The 22,146-nt window shown below is 34.2% G+C and overlaps 1 protein-coding gene across 1 annotated transcript in view; it reads right to left on the bottom strand.

Annotated features, from left to right (window-relative positions):
* Positions 1-22,146, bottom strand: part of Ireb2 (iron responsive element binding protein 2) — a 53,808-nt gene that overhangs the window by 6,000 nt on the left and 25,662 nt on the right. The window contains exons 6-20 of the mRNA XM_046428017.2: positions 20,674-20,743; positions 19,992-20,175; positions 18,645-18,784; positions 14,291-14,462; positions 12,982-13,079; positions 10,962-11,078; positions 9,111-9,270; positions 7,775-7,910; positions 6,435-6,519; positions 5,943-6,099; positions 5,424-5,548; positions 3,519-3,623; positions 3,282-3,424; positions 555-702; positions 348-470 (exon numbers count right to left, since the gene is read on the bottom strand). Of these exons, the coding sequence (XP_046283973.1) occupies positions 348-470; positions 555-702; positions 3,282-3,424; positions 3,519-3,623; positions 5,424-5,548; positions 5,943-6,099; positions 6,435-6,519; positions 7,775-7,910; positions 9,111-9,270; positions 10,962-11,078; positions 12,982-13,079; positions 14,291-14,462; positions 18,645-18,784; positions 19,992-20,175; positions 20,674-20,743 (1,963 nt within the window). The remainder of the gene's footprint in view (positions 1-347; positions 471-554; positions 703-3,281; positions 3,425-3,518; positions 3,624-5,423; positions 5,549-5,942; positions 6,100-6,434; positions 6,520-7,774; positions 7,911-9,110; positions 9,271-10,961; positions 11,079-12,981; positions 13,080-14,290; positions 14,463-18,644; positions 18,785-19,991; positions 20,176-20,673; positions 20,744-22,146) is intronic.

Raw genomic sequence — 22,146 nt, 5'->3', positions numbered from 1 at the left:
ACCTCTGAGTCTCTTAACCTTTGATAGAGCAAATCAGTGAAAATTAAATGAAAAGTAGCAAAGTACAAATATCAATAGGTATAAATAATTATTATATGGCCATAGTTTAAGACAGGATCTCCTTTCCCTCTGTCATACTGACTTTCTCACATAGGATGTAGGTTTAATAAAAATCAAAGTATTTAATACAACTAGATGAGTACAAAATATGATCTGAAATCGCTGAAAAAAACCCATCAACATGAGGTCACCCAAATAAGCTAAATAAACTCTGGCGGATGTTACTGACAAAGGGGAATATTAAAATTTATTTTAAGCTTATGAAAATAAATTTTAAAAATCAGTACCAGTAAATATGGTCCTTTGGCAGCCCAGTCTCTTGAATTTCCTGAACCATACTTCTTTCCTGCTAAAATAATCAGTGGGATACCTTCTTTCTGGTACAGCTCTGCAGCTTCAAATACATCTAGCTGTAGATTAAATAGACACAACCTCTTTAATACAAATTTTGATTTTTGTGAGCAACTGCCTCAATACTTTGTATATATCCTTACCGTTTGTCCCGATGGAAAATGAACTGTTTTGGGAGCTGGTTTTCCAATAAACTTATTAAAAAGCTTGATATTTGCAAAAGTGCCTCTTGTCATCACAGCATCATTACCTCTTCGGGCGCCATAAGAATTGAATTCACGAGGGGTAAGGCTACAAAAAGATTATAAAAGTCAGTTTTTACTCCAATGGAAAATAACCACACATTACTGAAATGTAAAACTTAATTAAAAAAAAATTTTTTTTAATTGTGGAAAAACTCAAGCAACTACAAAAATAGAGAAAACAGAACAGTGAAATATCTATGAGCCTAACACCAACCTATAATAAACAATTCATAGATTCCTTTTTCCTCTATAATCACACCTAGTAAATTCATTTTCAGCAAAACTCTATTATATTCTAACTGTATGTTCCAATGTTTCTCTAAAAAACATTTGGCTTCTTTTAAAAAATGCCATCCTTGGGGCTGGGGTTGAGAAAAAAGGAAGAAAGAGAGAGAGAAAAAAAGAAAAAGAGAAAGAAGTTGCGTCCATCTACACTTAAAAAAAATGTCATCCTTAAGCCTCATTAAAAAAAAAAACTCAAAATAATTTTTTAAAATATCAGTCAATAGTCAAATGTCCTTGATTTTTCCCCAACTTTTTTTTAAAAAACAGCACTGGGAATCAACCCAGGCTCTTATGCACGTGAGGCAAGTGCTTTACCACTGAGCCACAACCCAGCCCTCCATACTATTTTAAGTTGGTTTGTTCAAATCAGCATGTAAGTACAGTTTACAAATGTATTCAGTTGGTTTCAAGTCTGTTATAATTTATATGTTCCCTCCCTGCCAACTCCTTCCTTGTATTTTATCTAAAGAAACTAGATCATTTGCTATATAGTTTTCTGTGTCTAGACTATGTTGACTGTAACCCAATGGTATCATATAACATGTTTTTCTGTCCTCTTATTTCTTGTAAACCAGACGTCAGATCCAGTGACTCAATAAGATTTAGGTTTTTTAATTTTTGGAAACAATGCTTCATAGGTTATATGTACTTTGGTTGGGAGGCACACTATATCCAATTGTCTTTTCCTGGAATGTTATCAGTGACTGATCATCATTGTATAGATTGACTAGAAAACGCAATGATACTAAATTCAATCATTCCTTCTTCATTTTTTAGCTGAAAACATTTATAAAGTCAAACTCCCTGTTAGCAGAGAACACTTGTGCATGCCTGTAATCCCAGCAACTAGGGAGGTTGAGGCAGGAGAATCACAAGTTTGAAACAGCCTCAGCAACTTAGCAAGACCCTGTCTCCAAAAAAAAAAAAAAAAAAAAAAAAAAACGGGGGGGGGGGGGAGAAAGAAAGAATAAAGCACTCTTGAGCTCAATCTCCAGTACCAAAAATAAATAAATAAATAAATAAATAAAATTTTAAAAAATCAACCACCAAAAACACCCCCACAATGTGGGTGTTAGGGATGTTTACTTTTAACTATATAAATGACTTTTCTTAAAAGATAAATAACTGGACAAAAGTACTTCAACAACAACTTTTATCTGCCTCTCATTTGGTCTTTTATGTACATAAAATTATACATTTAAACTTCTAAGTTCAGGATGGGAGTGGTAGGGATTTGGGTGTCTTTTTAGAAAATTCTGATGAGAACTACTGAATTAAATGTACTCAAGAATTCATAATACGTTTTAAAAGTGTAAAACTGAGTTATTTTTTTTTTCTTTTCTTTTGCAGTGCTGGAAGATTAAACCCAGAGCCTTACACATGCTAGGTAGGCAAGCACTCTACCACTGAGCTACTTCCCAGCCAAGAAAACTAATTTGTAACCACTCTGTAATAAAAGCAATGTATTATTATTACAGGTCAAACCAAGTTATATAGCCCTGATTTTTATCAGATATTTCAATTAAAAAAAAAACACTTGAACAATTTGAATTGTTCAAGCATCATACAAGCATCCAAAAGCTAATCAGAAACCAGTATTACAAAGTTTACTTTTAGCAAAACTGTCCCTGATGGCAAAACAGTTGTATAACAGAGTAACTTACATCATTATCATATAGAAATAAAATCTTCCAGTTTTAGATCTGTATTTCCTGTATAAATGGCCTTTACATTCAAATGTATTGTTTCTATAAAATTTTAGGATCAAGAAGTTATCTTTTGGGGCTGGGGTTATGGCTCAGCAGTAGAACACTCCCCTAGCAGGTGCAAGGCCCTGGGTTCAATCCTCAGCACCACATAAAAATAAATAAAATAAAGGTATTGTGCCCAACTACAACTAAAAATAAATAAATAAATAAATAGATAAAGAAGTTATCTTTTGATTTAATAACCATCAACCCTAGCCTCATGAATGTACATTTTATAGCTCATAAAACACACATTTATTGTACTGCAATAATGGGAAGCTGGTTAGAACCAAATGATTAGGCCTCATCTGGTAGGTTAAATGAAGGTGACACTTCAACAAAGTAGCTCTGAAAAAGAAATATCTTGTTTATCAGTTGTTTATTTAGACTGTATGGACCTAATTTAAAATAGCAATTTCAATTTCTAAAATTATAAGCAAAGACTGGTGTAAAGGTTTCCCCCAGTTCTTAAGTCACAGATACTAACAATTACCTAAGAAAATATTTACTTACTGGATAAAAGAACACAGCATAAGCCTCTTTATCAGTAAAAAGAAGGTAAACAAAAACACCCAAAACCATGTATACATACCCTCTATTTGTCAAATACTTAGCGGCAGCACTACTCCTAGCAATACTACCAGCAGGTGATATATGATCTGTTGTAACAGCATCTCCCAAATATAATAAGACATGGGCATTTTCAATAGGCTGCAGTGCAACTGGTTCTTTGGTCTACAAGGTATAAAAGTTCAAAGCATTTAATATTTCACAAGGTTTTTTTAGTCTATAACAATCTTTAAAAAGATCAAACAAAAACAGTACTTACAAGTTTATCAAAAAATGAAGGACATCTGATATAGGTAGACTTTAAGTCCCATGGAAACAAAACTGAGTCTGGTGCTTCTAAAAAATTCCACCGCTTATTTCCTATCTGTGAATATAGTTTGGGTTGATTAACAAAACAAAGATAAAAGTCAGAAAGTGACTTAGGAAAATGTTCAAGGGATTAATGTAATACTTAGGTCAGTTGAAAAAGAGGGGGGAAAAAAGCCTTATCTATTTAGAAAGCTAACATAGTACATTTTATAAAATCATGACATTTTTGACAGAATGAATAAAGACTATCAAATTCCAACCCACCAGGTTCTCCGGAATACATTAATAATTAAGTTTCAACTTAAACTGAACAAAAAGACTTTATAGAGTCCCCCAAAGCTTAAGAATTAATAAAGATCTACACATGTTGCAAAAGAAAGATTAAATATGCTATTAATCTCTAGGAATGTTATCACAAAGAAAAACTTCCACATTTTTAGAATATATTTGTCCCCTATCACCGCCTACTGGTCTTGCCTTTAAACTATATCCAAAATTTCACCATTTCTTACCACTTCTACTGCTACCTCAAAGATCCATTCCATCAACACTTTTTATACCTTGTACTACCTTCATCTGGTCTTTCTGATTCTATCCTCCTTACCCAACTCTCCCCACAAAATATTTTCACTCTGCTATCAAAGTGATCCTCTGTTCAAAACCTCCCCCATTGCTCTCCTTCTTAGGGTCAAAGGCTCTTCTTCTAATGACCTAAAATTTCTTAGGTGATCTGGAGCTTCATCTTCCCACTGACATCATATCCTATACCATCCTTCCTATTCTTTATGCCCTAGTCACACTGTACTCACCACAGTTCCCTTTGTAAGGCTTTTACACTTTTCCTCTACCTGAAAAGTCTTTATCTTTGTTCAGTTATATGGCAGATTCATTTTCTTTCTTCAAAGCTTTGCTTAAATGTTAGCTTTACAATCATCCTATATAACACTGCATTCTATTTCCCAAATTTGAAGAACTGATTCTCTTTGATGTTTTTCTAATAGATCTTATTTTTAACACAATGTACAATTTACCTAATTATTTTCTTTACAGTTCACTGTCTGCCTCATGAGAATTTTGCTTTATTCACTATGTATTCCAACCACCTAGAAGAGTACCTGACACATAGTAAGGCCCCAACAAATATTTGCTGTTTGTTTCTGCCTTATTTCATATTGTTTATAAATTTTTGTGTATCTGAATTTGCTTACAGGTGATAAAAACATCTTGAAAAGGCACTTTAAAAAGACATCACTGGTGTTCTAGAAAGGTAAAGTAAATGGCTAGGGAATTGGTGAAAGCAAGATTTGCTCTTACTTCTTTTGATTTCTGAGCCATCTGAATGGGAGTGACAAACAAGGGCAGTTTTCTATGAAGTGTGCCCACATTCAGGATACCAAATGTTAAGTGGTCACCACATATTTCTAATAAGTAAATAAAATCGATTCTATCCCAGGCACTGTCTTTGTAATTAATAATTCCAGATAGAAAATGGCCATATAATTCATTAAAAACTGTTCACTCAAAATAACATAATTATTATTATTATTTTTGTGTGTGTGTGTGCCAGGAATTGAACCCAGAGGCAAAAACCAATGAGCCACATCCCCAGCATTTTTATGTTTTATTTAGAAACAGAGTCATCTCACTAAGTTGCTTAGGGCCTCACTAAATTTCTAAAGCTGGCTTTGAACTTGCGATCCTCCTGCCTCAGCCTCCCGAGCTGCTGGGATTACAGACACTTTCGCCACCGTATCTGGCTAATTTAAATTTTTATTCTAGCCAGAAAGTAAGATGCATGAAATAAAAGAACACTGTGACTTTATCAAACTATTTCAGAAACAAACAAGACTCTTACCTCTATCTTCTCTTTTAGTGCTTTAAACATGGATAATATAACATGTTCTTCCTCCACCTGATGAACTTCTTCTCGACTAGGCCAGATGTCATGTAGATAAATGTTCTTGCCAGTAGGGTCAGTACCTGGTTAAAAAATTTTAACATGTTTCTTCTTTAAAAACAAACAAACAAACAACAACTACCTTAAATGTTCATGTCTTTTCAAAGACATTATCACAGAAACTAAGGAAATAACAACAACAACAACTTTAAATGTTCATGTCTTTTTCAAAGACATTATCACAGAAACTAAGGAAATAACTCAGCAACAGGGTGCTTCAGTCTTAAGCAGCTGAAAGGATTAATGACTTGTATATTTTACATTTCTTCACATGAACACAGAAATTATTAACTATATGTTTTAAGTCTTTATGAAATCAAAGAATGGAGGTACACAAAACATTTCAAAAATAACTTCTAGGGGGAAAACACACACACACACACACACACACACACAGACAGGGAAAGGAAAACATACCTAAAGGCTCTGTTTGGAAATCTATATTCACTGTGCCAGCTATGGCATAAGCCACCACCAAGGGTGGAGAGGCAAGATAATTGGCACGAACACAATCACAAAGTCGACCTTCAAAATTTTTGTTTCCAGATAAAACTCCACAGGTAACCAAATCTCCCTGGGGGGGGGGGGGGGGGGGGGGGGGGGTGGAATTGCACAAATGAATACATTCAAGAGCTAATACAAACTTGGATAATCATATAAGCAATCTCTAATATTACAGACTGAGCAAGAAAATAAACAACATCACAAATTTTATAAATCCTGCAAATAAACTAATTCTTTATAGGAACTATTTTAAAAACCTAGAAACAGTTCTTTGAATTGTTTTAAATTCACAAGTTACTCTTCCCAAAAGGTTACAGAAATATAATATATATTTTCTATAATTTAATAACAAAACAATTTTTTTTAAAAACCCACTAAGATATCTTGCCAATACGCATATATTACCTGTTTTACTGCATTTAAAACCACTTCTGATAATGGTGCTGTATTTCCCACACATGTCGAACAACCATAGCCAACTATTTCAAATCTGCATTTTAAAACAATGAAACATGAGTAGACAGCATATCACATTTGCAAAGGACAAGTCTTATCTTTCATTTCCATTACTATTTTTTAAATCTTTTTAAGTTGTCGATGGACCTTTATTTAATTAATTTATTTAAATGTGGTGCTGAGAAGCAAACCCAGTACACCTTACACATGGTAGGCAGGTGCTCCACCACTGAGCTATAGTCCCAGCCCCTTATTTCCATTATTGCAATAAGACTATTCAAAATGATATTCATGACACACAGATTAAACTTCATCAATATATTAATTTCACAACATTTTGAGCAATCAAGTTTAATTCTCATGCTTATCTGTAGTGAATGCAAACCTTTGAAGGACCCTGATACTTCCGGCATTCCCTATCAGGTCAACAGCATCTATCACGCTACATGAAAAAATTTCTCAAATACCACTTGTTATAATATAACCTTTTAAAATATTTGTTTTGTACTTACATCCAACATGTTTGCTTAAACTGTATCAAGACAATCTGGCTACAGCAATTTCACCAAAGACCCCCCCAGAGAAATAAAATAAGGCACTCTGTTATGAATAAATCTTTTAATTCTTAACCAAAGTAAGCTAGAGAAGGGTACCTGTCAATAATTCCAAGATGATATAGCTAAAAGATTATGAGCATAATACTTGTAAATTACTTGGTTATTCTAAGAGCAAAAACATCTAAAATTTATCAGGCTTTCAAAGGAACTGATAATTTATATAAGATAGTATGTTTTAAAATATACAGAAAACACAACTAGCATCAATTAGTTTTTTGATAAAAAATGTAAATGTTTATTTTCACCAAATTTCAGGGACAATTCAATCTATGTTCTGTAGACCAAATAACCTTACAAAACCTCAATTATTTATTGAGTTAATAAACACAATCTCTTAAGATTTTATTCAACTGTATACAAATCATGGAAATTACATAGTACTAGGTACTACTTATACTGTCACTATTAACCTGGTTTTTATTTGTCTTTTCTTTCCAACTAAGTATCCTGAAGCTGAGTGATTACATGTTCTACTTCTAAATAGCCAGCACAGTTCACTGCTCATCAGAAATGCCCTGTTTGCTGAGTTTCAAGGCATCAGAGATTGTGTAGTTATGGCAAAGTAACAAGTAGAACTATAGCATATTCTATCTTCTCTTTGTATATGAAAAGCCCTAATAAGCAGCTTCAATACCTACTAAACACCAATGTCAATATAAAACTGTCACTTACCCAAGCTTACTAAGATATGGTAATACTCCACTTGAACTGAGGTAATGTGTAACCATCCCACTGCCTGGAGATAAACTTGTTCTAATATAAGGTTTAACATAGAGACCAGCTTCAACAGCCTTTTTAGCCAAAAGACCTGCAAAGTCAACAAACAATGATGTATTTATTAATGGGAGTGTTTTCTCTTTTGTATTAGAGTAGGAAGCAAGAAAGAATTTAATTAGCCGATTAGACTCAAATTCTATTTGGAGTAAAAACCCAAACAAATTCATATTTATTGTCACTACTTTGTTCATTTTATTCTACTGACTTGCTCATTTAAAACAAATGATAAGTTATAATAGATACACTAGCTGTTATATTGTAAATTATTAAGCTATGGGTTAACACCACAGTATCATGCACACAAACAAAAATAAAAGGATATATACATATAAGAGGTATGAGTAAATAAAATCTTTTGTTGTTTTAACAAGTGGGGATTAAATCTGGGGACACTTTACTACTAAGCTATGTCCCCAGCTTTTTAAAAAGTTATTAATTTCGAGACAGGGTCTTGCTAAGTTGTTGAGGCTGGCTTCAATCATGCAATCCTCTTGCCACCTCCTGAATTGCTGGGATTACAGGCATGTGCTACTGCCTCCACCTAAAATGAACCTTTTTTTGTTATTACTTTTTGTTTTTAGTATTGGAGACCGAACCCAGGAATGCTTTACACTAAGCTACTTCCCCAACCCTTTTTATTTTTTATTGTGAGACAAGGTCTAAGTTGCTGAGGGTCTCATTACATTGCTGAGAATGGCCTTGAACTTGGATTCTTCTGCCTCAGCCTTCCAAATTGCAGGCATTAGTTTTGTGCCACCATACCCAGCTAAATGAGACATGTTTAAATACTGTCATAATAAAGTCAGGGTAATTTAATATTTACTCTACATGGTTTTATACAACTAAAGAACTGTTCCAATGTATATACAAATTGATTTCATTTACAATCCTTGTCAATAATCTTTTACTTCCTTTATAACTCTCAATGGAATCCTCCTTACTGGGATAATAAAATTCTTGTAGAAAACCAAGAAACACCAATTATACTTCTAAATTAACTGAAGAAACAGACCTGTGACTACAACTAATATATCAGTAAGTTATAATTTTAAAAAAATTACCTTTCTATAATAAAACAAAATTAACAGTATAAATCAAACTCAGGCTCCTTAGGACCTAATTAAGATCTGAGAAACTCTCAATATCAAACAGAGACTGATATCCATGACTACAACAGAAAAACAAAAAACAATTTTAGGACAAGAAAACATGGTTATAAACCACAACCTACCTGCAGCAAGCATGACAGATGGATTGCAATTATTGGTACAACTGATTACTGCAGCAATAACCACTGATCCATGAGACAGCTTATATTCACTTCCTTCATAATGAATAGAGACGGTATCATTTTGTTTTTCAGCTGCAATTTGGAAGCCTTTAAATCCAACCTATATGGGTTTGCACATAAATATAAGCTAAACATAATGGATTTGTATAGAAAAATAAGATTGGCAGAAAGTACAGACACTTGACATCTGATGATTTAACATTCAAAGTTCTATTTATAACTGACACTGAGAGTCCATAACATTCAGTAGTTATAATTCAGCTGAAGTGTGATTTGAATAATCATGATACAAATTTGGTGGTTTTTATAAGCAAAAACTGAGCTTGGATTGTAGCTCAGTGGTAGAGCACTTGTGTAGCATGTGTGAGGCACTGGATGTGACTCTTAGCACTGCATATAAATAAACAAATTAATTAAAAAGGTCCAAGGACAACTAAAGAAATTTTAAAAAATTAAATAAAAAAACTTATCTACTAAACGAATCCATCCAACTACCCAGAACCCAGATTTTTTTTTTTTTAAACTGGGGATTGAGCCCAGGGGCATTTAACCACTGGGCCACATCCCCAGTCCTTTTTTTGTATTTTATTTAGAGACTGGGTCTCAGTAATTTGCTTAGGGCTTGCTAAATTGCTGAGGCTGGCTTTGAACTTGTGATCCTCCTACCTCAGCCTCCCCAGCCGATGGGATTACAGGCATCCACCACCACACCAGCCAAAATCCAGATCTTAATTGGCTTTGTTTTTGTCTATTCATTCTTTCTTACAGTAATTCTCAAGAAATGGTACAAATTCTTTCTATTCTGAAGATCTGCTCTAAAATGACCCTGTGTATGAGTGTAAGAGATGAAACAAGATTGGCTATGAGCCAGTAATTGTTAAAGGTGGGTGACACATACACAGTAACTCATTACACTATTTTATTTCTGTACAAGTTTAACATTTTCCAAATAAAAAGTGAAGAAATCATAAAGAGAAAGGCTCTGAAGCTGGCCACAGTGCTCCATACCTGTAATCCCAGCTATTTGGTAGGATGGGGCAGGAGGATCCCAAGTTTGAGGCCAGTTTTAGCAACTGAGACCCTGTCTCAATATAAAATATAAAAAGACTGAGGGATGTAGCTCAGTGGCAGACCATCCCTAGGTTTGATCCCCAGTACCATAAAAAGGAAAGAAGAAAAAAAAAAAAAAGAGTCTCTGTAAAGAAAACCAACTCATAGTTCTTGTAATAGAACAGAGAAAACCAGACTAACACCATGATTCTCAGAAAATACAACCACCCCCCCCCCGCCCAAAGCCAAAGGAGTCAATTGTTATTCAGTTATATTTTATCAGATTTTATGTGAGTAATGTCACAGTATAGTGATGTTATCCTAGTCTGGGAAGTCACAAAATTCTTGAACAGTACAGTTTAATAAACTTTCTCTGATGATGTACATATTCAGTATCTGTACAGTTCAAGCCAAGAGCCACAGCCACATGCAGCTATTTAGCACTTGAAATGAGACTATTGTGACTAAGAAAATCAACTTTAAACTTCATTAAATTTTAACTAACTTAAAATTTAATTTAAATAGCCTCTGATCCTCACAGTGAAACCAGGAATAAGTTCACCAAATAAGACCTGCACAATGGACAGAAAGAAAAATAGAGTGCTGCTGATATGGGCCATAATATATATATAACAAATATAGCAGAAGAGTGATTTTATGGATCAATCCCATAAACTTGTTGGTTCTTTACTGCTTAGCACAAAGAATGTTGATGGATATAACAACAATTAAGTAATTTACCTTTTCATTTAAGCAAGCTTGAAAATCACTTTTCATGTCTGTCACAGCAACTCTATCCTGAGGTCTTTTTGGACCACTGACAGATGGAACTATTGAATTCAGATTAATCTGGATCACCTTGGAAAACAAAAGAGGAAGAGAAGGAATTAGGAGAAGAAATCCTAAGTACAGATTCCAATTCAAGCATTACTTTCTGAAGCAGAATGAGTACATTCACATTCATTTATCATTTAACATAATTTACTTTAGTGGTGAAACACTCCCCTAGAAATAAAGACTTTAAGACAAACTTTTTTAAATTTGTGAAACATAACTTGATAAGATTAAGCAGATCAGTGCAAATCAAACTCCCACAACACCAAATTATGTAATCTACATGAAATCTGTGGGACTCCAAATGTTTTCTCTCCTCATACATAAACACTGTTGTAACATATGCCTGATGATAAAGTAGAAGCCCATGCCAGCTATCCCATACTGCCTCAGAACTCTAAATTCAGACTTGGTTTGTTCTCAGATCATGGAGGTAGGTAATGCTTATTAACACATTTCTCCTCTATCAGCTTCCATGAGGTAAAATTTGTCAATAAAGGGTGCTGTAGGAATACACAGCAGAGAAGAGGGTTTTCGCCACTTGGTTTCAAAGGGTCTTTCTTTTATTCTTTGGTTAAAAAATCATTATTGGGGTTAGGTGTGGTGGTGCACACCTATAAACTCAGCAACTCAGGAGGCTGTGGCAGGAGGTTTACAAGTTTGAGGCCAGCCTCAGCAACTTAATGAGGCCCTATCTCAAAATAAAAGAGCTAGAACTATAGGTCAGTGGTAAAATTCCCTGGGTTAAATACCTAGTATCAGTGTATAAGACAAGTACTCTACCACTGAGCCACAGCAACAGCCCCTGGTCAGTTTTTTTAATTGCCATATTTTTCCCATTTTATTCTACCGTCCCAGGTTTTCCATTTAATTTTTCTTATTCTTTCCATTTTTTTTTTTAAATGTGGACAAAACATTAGATTCAACATAGGTCAAGAAAATCAGAAAATAATCAGAGAAGTTAACACAAATTCAATTCCAATGTATACTAGCCCAGTGTGGTGGCACACGCCTGTAGTCTCAGCAGCTTGGAAGGCTGAGGAAGGAGGATCGTGAGTTCAAAGCCAGCCTCAGCAATGGTTAGTTGCTTAGTAACTCACTAAGACCCTGTCTCTAAATAAAAATTTTTAAAAAGAGCCAGGGATATGGCTTAGTGGTTGAGTTTCTCTGAGTTCAATCCCAGCACCCCGCCCCTTCACCCCACAAAAGAATATTTACTATGCCAAGCACTATTCTAGAACCTGAGAAAACAATACCAAAGTTCCTGTCCTTGTGGAGCTTATTTACTTGTATTCTAATGGAAAGCCCTACAAAGAAGTATACATATTAAGAGTTCATATTGGGTGGGGACATGCTAAGATAAATAAAGCTAAGAAAATGGATTTTCCTGTTTAAAAAAATAAATAAAAGCTTAACAGTCAACAAAATGCTTGATAACACCAACTCTTTAGAGATCCTCAATACACTCTATTTTTATTTTGAATTACTAGATTGAGCCTAGGACCTCACTTATGCTAGGCATAAGTGAGCTACAACTGAGTTACAATCCCAGTCTCCTTAATTCACTCTTTAGAAATAAATTTTAATAAGTTTTATTTCTGAATATGAACTCTATGTATTTAAACAGATAATACTTGCTTAGATTGTAAGATAGCTTTAAAACTAACATTTAGGACCATATAACAATGTTCCTCTATAACAAAGGAATAGTCAGTCATAAACCAGCAATAGAAAAATCTATGGAAAATTATTAAAATTCTATGAGCTAGACATCATATTTTAGAGATTAGGTAACAGAGACAAAAAGGCTAAATAAATTGTCCATGGTTGTTCAGCTAATAAGTTTTAGAGCTAGGACCTGAACCCGAGTGGCCAGGTACCACAATTTATGCTTCTAATAATGACTGGGTGAGTTATCTGCATATACCTGGGAATATTCAGGTTCTGAAGAATTCTGGTCATTTTGAAACAATTTCACAGCTTTAAGGTACGTCTCCATTGACTTGAGTTTGGCTTTGTCAAAACCTAAATGGAAGAAACAAGAACAAAATCTAGTAAGGAAATCAATCTTAAAGAGTAAGGATGTGAAATTCCAATGGCAAGCAAGAAACAAACACAGTGTAACACTTCTCTTGTTTTTATCTCTGAGAAGCCACATTTGAGAAAGCCCAGATTATATGAAGATACCACAGAGGCACATGTAGGCACATCTGAAAGCTCTGGCTTAGTCCCCAACATACAACCATTCATTGTTAGATGTGTGAGAAAACAGGCCTTCAGGACTCTAGGCCCTAGCTTTCAAATCTCATAGTTCAAGCCCCAGATATGAAGCAGAGAAAAGCTCTTTCACTATGCCCTGTCTGAATTACTGATATACTGAAAGTGTAAGGCAATAAATTATTATTATTAGTTTAAGCAACTGAATTTTAGGGCAATTTGCTATACACAACAAAATATGACTAACATCTTAATTCAGATTAATATAAAGTAATGAGGCACCTCTAATCACTTCTCTCTTGAAGTTCTTCTACCAACCAAATTCCAGATATGAGAAAGTTTTGCATTTTACAGGGAACATTCCTGCTAAGATATCATATAGTTTGTCATTCACTTTGCCATTTGATTCACTCATGTATAATAATGTGCCCTCAAACTCAAGAATATAGTATATATCCCCCTCTAATCAAACATATCTTCAATTAAAGATAAGTAGCTCAGCAATAATTTCCTCATAAAAGGAAAAATAAGAAGAGATCTACTTTTTAAAGAATAGAAGCCTTATGAAATATCAATATATTCTGGTTGTGAATAGTCAAGAGATTTGGAACCTGTAACCCTATGTGTTGCTTTTGGCAAAACTGGTGCTTCCTATTCTCTGGAAAGAACTCTGTCCCAAACGCTTGTCTGGTGGCTCTTCTACTCTGCCTACAGAATGAAATAGCTGTGAATATGCTCAAGCCTGGCTTCCATTAAAGTGAAATATCTGATCCCTGTGGAATCCATTATCATGGGGGAAACATGAGAATTAGTGGTTTGAATAATTCCTTTAAGTTGCTGTCAATGGATCATGGGGGCTAGTTTTTAAGGACGGAACACTCTTATAGACATATGATACAGTTAAAAAGCCACTGTTTCAAGACGATTTTAGAAATATTAAATATAAAATATTAAATAATATAAATATTATCAGAAAGATACAGTGGAAATCTAACATGTTCATTCTTATATACTCTTACCTGTATGTTCTAAATGTTTTAATGTCACATTGTCAACAGGGAAAAAGCTGAGGATAGCACCATATTCTGGACACATGTTGGCTATTGTAGTTCGATCTACGATCGATAATTGTGAAACTCCACTTCCAAAAAACTCAACAAACTTTCCAGCTACTCCTACTTGCCTGAGGTGCTATAAAAAGGAATACAAACACACAAAAAAAATCAGAAATGGCAAGATTAGCAAGGATTTCCTGAAAACTATAAAATCTAATATTTAACCAATACTATTGATATTGAAAGAACCAGATCCCTTGATGTTCATATGAAACATAAACTCATTCTGGTTTTTAGGTATTTTAAGATTTAATTGGACCATTAATTAAAAAATGGTCCAATGTCAGCCAGGATGGAGGCACAAACTTGTAATTCCAGCGGCTCAGGAGGCTGAGGCAGGAGGATCTTGAGTCCAAAGCCAGTCTCAACAACTTAGTGAGACCCCGAGCAACTCAGCAAGATCCTGTCTCCAAATAAAAAATACAAAAAAGGGCTGGGGATGTGGCTCAGTGGTTAAGCAGGCCTGGATTCACTCCTCAGTACCCCAAAAAACCAATGCCATTGTTAGTCACAGCCAAAAGGGCTTAAAACTCAAGATGGCTACAATTCACATGTTAAATGCCTTTGAAATCTGGATATAACATGGACTCTAATGTATGCCTGTTGAGCCTTTATTCTTTCCTTTTTATGTGGTACTTGGTATTGAATCCAGGGTGTCACACATACTAGGCAAACCTTCTACACTTAGCTACTTCTCCAGACGTTTTTTATTTTGAGTCAGGGTCTTGCAAAGTTGCCCAGGCTGATCTTTTTTTTTTTAGAGAGAGAGAATTTTAATATTTATTTTTTAGTTTTCGGCGGACACATCTTTGTTTGTATATGGTGCTGAGGATCGAATCTGGGCCGCATACATGCCAGGCGAGTGGGCTACCGCTTGAGCCACATCCCCAGCCCTGCCCACACTGATCTTGAACTTCAGATCTTTCTGCCTCAGCCTCCCAAACAGCTGAAATTACAGGCATAAGTGTTTTTTTCTTTTATAGCAGCACAAAAAATAAAGGTGCTTCTTGCCACTGAAGGCACCTTAGATTTAATAAAATAATGATTGTATATTTAGGTTAAAATTATACACTAGCTACAAAAATTCTTTGAATTACAACTACCGATCCAAATATTCCATTTTGATAGGATTTAACATGTGGTTTCAAACTTAATTCCTTCTAAAATCATTCTTCATTAGTACCAAGTAACCAAAACAACTAGTCTTTTCAAAATTGTAAAGTGATCTCAGGCTGGCAGGGAAACAGGGTCTAGGGAGGTGACTAAGACTGAAATAATCTTCAACCTATGAATGTTAAATCCTAACATTTAACAGGCACTCAAGATCACTTAATCCAGATGCTTTTTTAATAGATGTAGAAACTTGCTGGGCACAGTAGCACAAGCCAGTAATCCCAGTGACTTGGGAGGCTGAGGCAGCAGAATTGCAGATTCAAGGCCAGGCTCAACAACTTAGCAAGACCCTTTCTCAAAATAAAAAATAAAAATGGCTGGGGGAGCCAGGGTTGTGGTTCAGTGGTAGAGCACTTGCCTAGCATGTGGAAGGCACTGGGTTCAATCCTCAGCACTGCATAAAAATAAATAAATAAAAATAACGGTATTGTGTGTCCATAAACAACGATGCCAACAACAACAACAACAACAAAAAACAAAGAACAGCCAGAGTTCCCTCCCTTGGAGCTCTTCCTGTATGGTGGGAGCCTTTAAAAACAAAACAAAACAAAAACCTCCCTCAAAGAAAGATGTTCCTCTGTATTTATTGTTATACATCTAAGTGAAATACTGATAAGAGAGAGATACTAAGGCAAATGCTATCTTTGTCAAATTAATTAGGTATCACAATATGTATTTTAGAAAATAGATATGATTAATTCTATAAAGATCATGAATAAAACAGAACCTAAAAAGAGAAATAACATTCAATAAATGTAAACATACACAGATTAAATAGATTAAATTTAAATTTTACATTAAATTTACATTTTTTGATGTATTGTATAGAAACTGTTTCTCTGAGCTTTTAAAATATTGGATGCATGATGCTTAAGAGTTTTAGTAAATAAGAAGTTGTAATTCTTCAACCTAAATTTCTAGGTTTCACTAACTTATTAAGTCCTATTTTTTAAAAGTGATTACACCTGGAAAATGTTCCACATAAAATTCTAATATGGATCTCAGCTTAACAAATTCTATATAATACATCAAAAAAATGTAAATCAAAAAATTAAAGTAGATTAAATTTCTCTAACAATAAGCTAAAATGTCAGACACACAGAAAATAATATTGTTAAGGAAAAAAACAGCCAGAGGATGGTCTAAAAACAACATTAATTTTCAAGATATCTGAAGAATTAATTTCTCTAAAAGTAAGATATTCCTTTTTTCTTTTAGGAATAATCCTGCAATTCTCAATTTAACATCTTGATCTTTGGTACCCTACACTGAATCAATCATTTCCTTAAGATGACAATTTTTTTTTCCTAATTAGAGAAGAAGGATCAATACCAAATGTTGAGAGGAAGGCATTATCATCTCCTCACCCTGTGGAGCTTCCTGAAAGTCTTCAATAATTTAACCAGAAATGCTAAGAAGCTGGGATCCATATTAGAATTTTATGTGGAACATTTTCCAGGTGTAATCACTTTTAAAAAATGGGACTTAATAAGTTAGTGAATTTAGGTCGAAGAATTACAACTTCTTATTTACTAAAACTCTTAAGCATCATGCATCTAATATTTTAAAAGCTCAAAGAAACAGTTTCTTAGTAACCAGTTTCTTTGATTACTAAGAATTGAACCATGGAATTTGCAGGGAAATGGATGGCATTAGAGCAGATTATGCTAAGTGAAGCTAGCCAATCCCTAAAAAACAAATGCCAAATGTCTTCTTTGATATAAAGAGAGCGACTGAGAACAGAGTAGGGAGGGAGAGCATGAGAAGAAAATTAACATTAAACAGGGACGAGAGGTGGGAGGAAAGGGAAAGAGAAGGGTAATTGCATGGAAATGGAAGGAGACCCTCAGTGTTATACAAAATTACATACAAGAGGAAGTGAGAGGAAAGGGAAAAAAAAAACAAGGGGGAGAAATGAATTACAGTAGATGGGGTAGAGAGAAGAGGGGAGGGGGGATAGTAGAGGATAGGAAAGGCAGCAGAATACAACAGAAACTAGTTTGGCAATATGTAAATCAGTGGATGTGTAACCGATGTGATTCTGCAATCTGTATACAGGGTAAAAATGGGAGTTCATAACCCACTTGAATCAAAGTGTGAAATATGATATGTCAAGAACTATGTAATGTTTTGAACAACAATAAAAATTTAAAAATAAAAAAAATTTTAAAAAAAGTCAATTAAAAAACAACAACAAAAAAACCAAACAGAAATTTGAATAAATACATTTAAAAAAAAAAAAGAATTGAACCCAGGGGCACTTTACCCATGAGCTACATCTCCAGTCTTTTTGATTTTTATTTTGAGACATATTATTGTTAAATTGCTGAGGCTGGCCTCAAACTTAGTATTCTTTTGCCTCAGGCTCCTGAGATGGTGGGATTACAGGACTATATCACCAGCCCAGTAACAGGACTTATTTTTGAAAACATGACCTAGTAAAGTAATGGTTTCTGAAGGGCAAATAATTCAATTAAATATTAAGGGGATACAGACAGACTTTTCCTAAATATGATATTTTAAAAATTCATGTAGTCAAGAAGTATTTAATTGAGGCAATAATTAATAATGGTTGAGAGCATGGACTGGAGAACTCGATTGCCTGGATCAGAATTCTTGTTCTACTACTTAACCCTTTTGTCCTTAGGAACCTTTGTTAAGTGAGCTTCATGTGTCTTAGTTTTCTCGAATTAAGATGATATAACAGTAAAAGGGAAGGTGAATATGATAATATGCAGGTATGAAATGTCACAGTGAAACCCATTAATCTGTATCATTAATGAGTTAATCTTTATAATAAAAATAGTATTTATTTAAAATAAAAACATATTTATTTCCTGGTCTTATAATGAGGACTAAATGAGATAGTATGTCAAATAAATAATGACTATTTTTTGTACTTACTACTACAGATTAAATGTTACATGTCTGCTTTTATTACTATAATGATAAATACCATGATGTGGCTAATAATGTAAAATCTAAGGTTAGAGGGATTAACCAAAATCTCTGCTCTTGTGGGACTCCTCCACCTATGAAAAAATAAAGTCCCCTAAGTCATAAACGTGCTACAACTCTAACTTACCTTTGTAATGCCAAGAACAACATCTATGGATGTAACAAAAGGGTTGGATGATCCAGTTAACTCACATCCAACCACCTCGGGTAAAGTAAGAGAAACAGGCAAACCAAGCATAACGGCTTCTGTTTCAATGCCTCCAACTCCTAGTGATAAGAATAGGTTTATTAGTAGAGTATATTTAAAGATGAAGTTTGCTCTGTAACATTTAAATCTCCACGTGTTTCACAAGCTTGACTTACACAGTACTTTACAGAACACTGCTACACTGCTGTTACTGTGGACTTGAACCTTTGACCGTCTCAAAAAAATGACTCCATGCATGTGGTTTAAAGAAGTGATGTTTTTGCCTTTATATTAAATTTAATATTTAGTATTTATGCTATGCACACTGTACTATGCTCAAGGCACAGATATGAATACAACTCATACCATCCCGTCAATGTTAAGAAAAGCAATCTAATGAAAAAGAAAAAAAAAAAATCAACCATTGTAACACCCTATAAAAGAATAAGTACAGACTAGGACATTCTTAATTCAGTGAGAGGAGTTAAGGCTTTCAGGAAACAACAGAGCTCAATCTTAAAGTAAGATTTAATAGTAGCCATATTTCAGCAATAAAAGGGGTGGTCACCAAAGTCATTAGGTATGAAACAGCACAACCCATTCAGGGTAATAAATAACTAGTCTCAAAACATAAAATAAACAGCTGGGTATGGTGGCACACATCTGTAATCCCAGCAGTTTGGGAGGCTGGGGCAGGAGGATCATGAGTTCAAAGTCAGCCTCAGCAAAAAAGCAAGGTGCTAAGCAGCTCAGTGAAACCCCGTCTCTAAATAAAATAACAAAATAGGGCTGGGGATGTGGTTCAGTGGTCGAGTGACCTTGGTATCCCCAAAATAAAAATAAAATAAATAGTCTCTAAGATGGGTGCAGGTGAATGGTCAAAAGGGCAACAGGTTGTGAAGGGCTTGAATAAAATGCCATTAAGGAATCTAGATTTATAAAGGCAACCAGGAGAAGCTGCTGAAGAACTTTAAATAAGGATTAACAAGTCTAGCTACATCAACATTGCCACACTGCCCCTTCACCTCCTCAGCATCATCACTGCAATTACTTCCCAAATGGTAGTACTGTGCTGGCCCTGTGCAAATTTTTCACAAATCCTCTTTTTACCACACAATTGATAAACTCCCTGAATTTAGATGTTTTTGTTGTTGCTGCTGCTATAATTGATATTAAAAAAAAAAAAAAACAGATCCTCAAGCTATGAAGACAAGCTATTTGTTCTTTGATAATGTTACTAACAGCCCTTCCCAAAAGGAAATTAAATGTATTTGGTAATTTACTTACCCCACCCAAGAATCCCCAAACCATTCACCATGGTTATATGAGAATCTGTGCCAACTACACTGTCTGGGAAAAGGAGATCCTTTTCTTCAAATACCACTCTCGACAAATATTCTAAGTTTACTTGATGAGCCATTCCAGTTCCAGGAGGGATGACAGCCACATTCTTAAAAACTCTTGAACTCCACTATGTTTTATTTAGATTCAAGAAATACAAATATTAGTATATCATATGAGCTTATATTCATAATCAAGATATAAATAGATACTAAAATATGCTCACCAATATTCAACAAGGCCAATTCAAAGTTTACAGTACATATTAAAAAAAATATGCAAAATCTGAACCTAAAAACATTCATTTTGTAAATTATTAAAACCAAATTAAGTCAAAGAAAATGTTCAAATATTCCAGATATATAGTAGTATTTAATTGTGTTCCAAAGATTTTAGGGAAAAGAGTTTGGGAAGGCCCAAGGTATATACAAGGAATCCCAAGCCAGTGCTCCATCTTCATTTTAATATACTGGGGTATCCAATAGGATTTTACAATTTTATTGTTTTGGTAGGAACAAAACAATTCTAGTACCATAAAATCTTTTAAAACCACTAGCCCACATATAAAAATTGTACTTATCAATATTTTATAAATGTCAACACAAAAACTTCTTCAAATCATTTATACCTTGAAAAACTGAAGCCTCTCTCGATTTCTGCCAAATTCTACTTCTTGATTTTTAAATACTGTTTCAGGTCTAAAAGCAAGAAAAGCTGGTATTAGGTGCATATATTATAAGAAAGACTTACTTTGTTTCTAAGTCTTGATTCTTATGCATACTTATGCAAACATTAAAAATTACCCATGGAAGAACCACTTACTAGACTTCTCAAAATTTCTTCTCAACAAAGTTCTGCTTTACCTAACACACTAGACAGCTATAGAAAGGAGTCAAGTGTTTAAAACTATACTTAAAATACATTATTATGAGAGACTTGTCTAGATCATAATAAAAATAAAACAGTAAGCACTGTTGGGTTTTCCAATGCAATCAAACAGAAGGGTAGTAGCTTACTCAACAATAAACACAAACATTCTCACCTACCTGGCTCTTGTGCCAGTTAAATCGGGAGATAAATGTTGACAATGACAACACCTGAACATCATTTCATAGTTTAAAATAGAGCTTTCAGAAAAAACCTTTTATTCATCTCATCCAAAATGAAAGGCTCTATTCTTCAGTAGCAATTTAATGTACATGTATTATAAAAATAGTTTACACAAGTTATTTAAACTAAAAGACCAAAAAAAAATTTACCTCTGAGTAATTGTAGTAATGTTTAGCAAAGTATTTTTATCTAATAGATTTTAAAAGATTTCAAGCTGCTTTGTTTATTTTGATCATCAGCTGCTAATTGTTAACTAGAATACCAATATAATTTAAATTATACATGTCCTCCAGGATCCAGATGATAAAGAGTTGTTTAATTGTCAACTTTAAAAAAAAAAAAAAAAAAATGTATTTTTTTAAGTTACAGTTGGGCACAATACCCTTACTCCATTTGTTTATTTTTATGTGGTGCTGAGGATCAAACCCAGCACCTCGCACATGCTAGTTGAACTCTCTACCGCTAAGCCAAAACCCCAGCCCCATAGTTGTCAACTTTTTTTTTGGCAAAGATTATTTTAATAATTCGTGGCTGAGTGATCACTGAAGCTACACTACATCTTAAGATTTTTCTTAGGACCTCGGGGAACACAGCTTTCTAGGGCTACTCCAAGTATTTCACCTTTCCACAGCACTATGGAACAAAGTGCCATAAAAACATTTATTAGCTCGTAACCTCAATTCAAACTGAGAAGTGGTTTCAAGTGCTAAATGTTAAATTCTCACCTTTTACCCTTCAATTTCTTAGTTGAACCTATAATTAATACTTCACTGATGCATAAAAAAACACAAAAGTGTTACTATTTCCACACTCCCAGCCACTACTATATAATACTTTGCAATTTAGAGTCAAAATTGAGGGAAAATGATACACCTGGTTAGATTTTTAGTAAGGTCTGGGGATATAGCTCAGTAGCAGAATGCTTGCCTAATATGCATCAGAGCCTGGGTTCAATCCCTGGCACCAACAAAACAAACAAAAAACCAATGAT

This window comes from Marmota monax, unplaced genomic scaffold (genome assembly GCF_021218885.2).
Source record: "Marmota monax isolate L192 unplaced genomic scaffold, Marmota_monax_Labrador192_F-V1.1 WCK01_AAM20220418_F8-fsc00111, whole genome shotgun sequence".
NCBI lineage: Eukaryota > Metazoa > Chordata > Mammalia > Rodentia > Sciuridae > Marmota > Marmota monax.
This window is presented reverse-complemented; position numbering and strand designations above follow the sequence as displayed.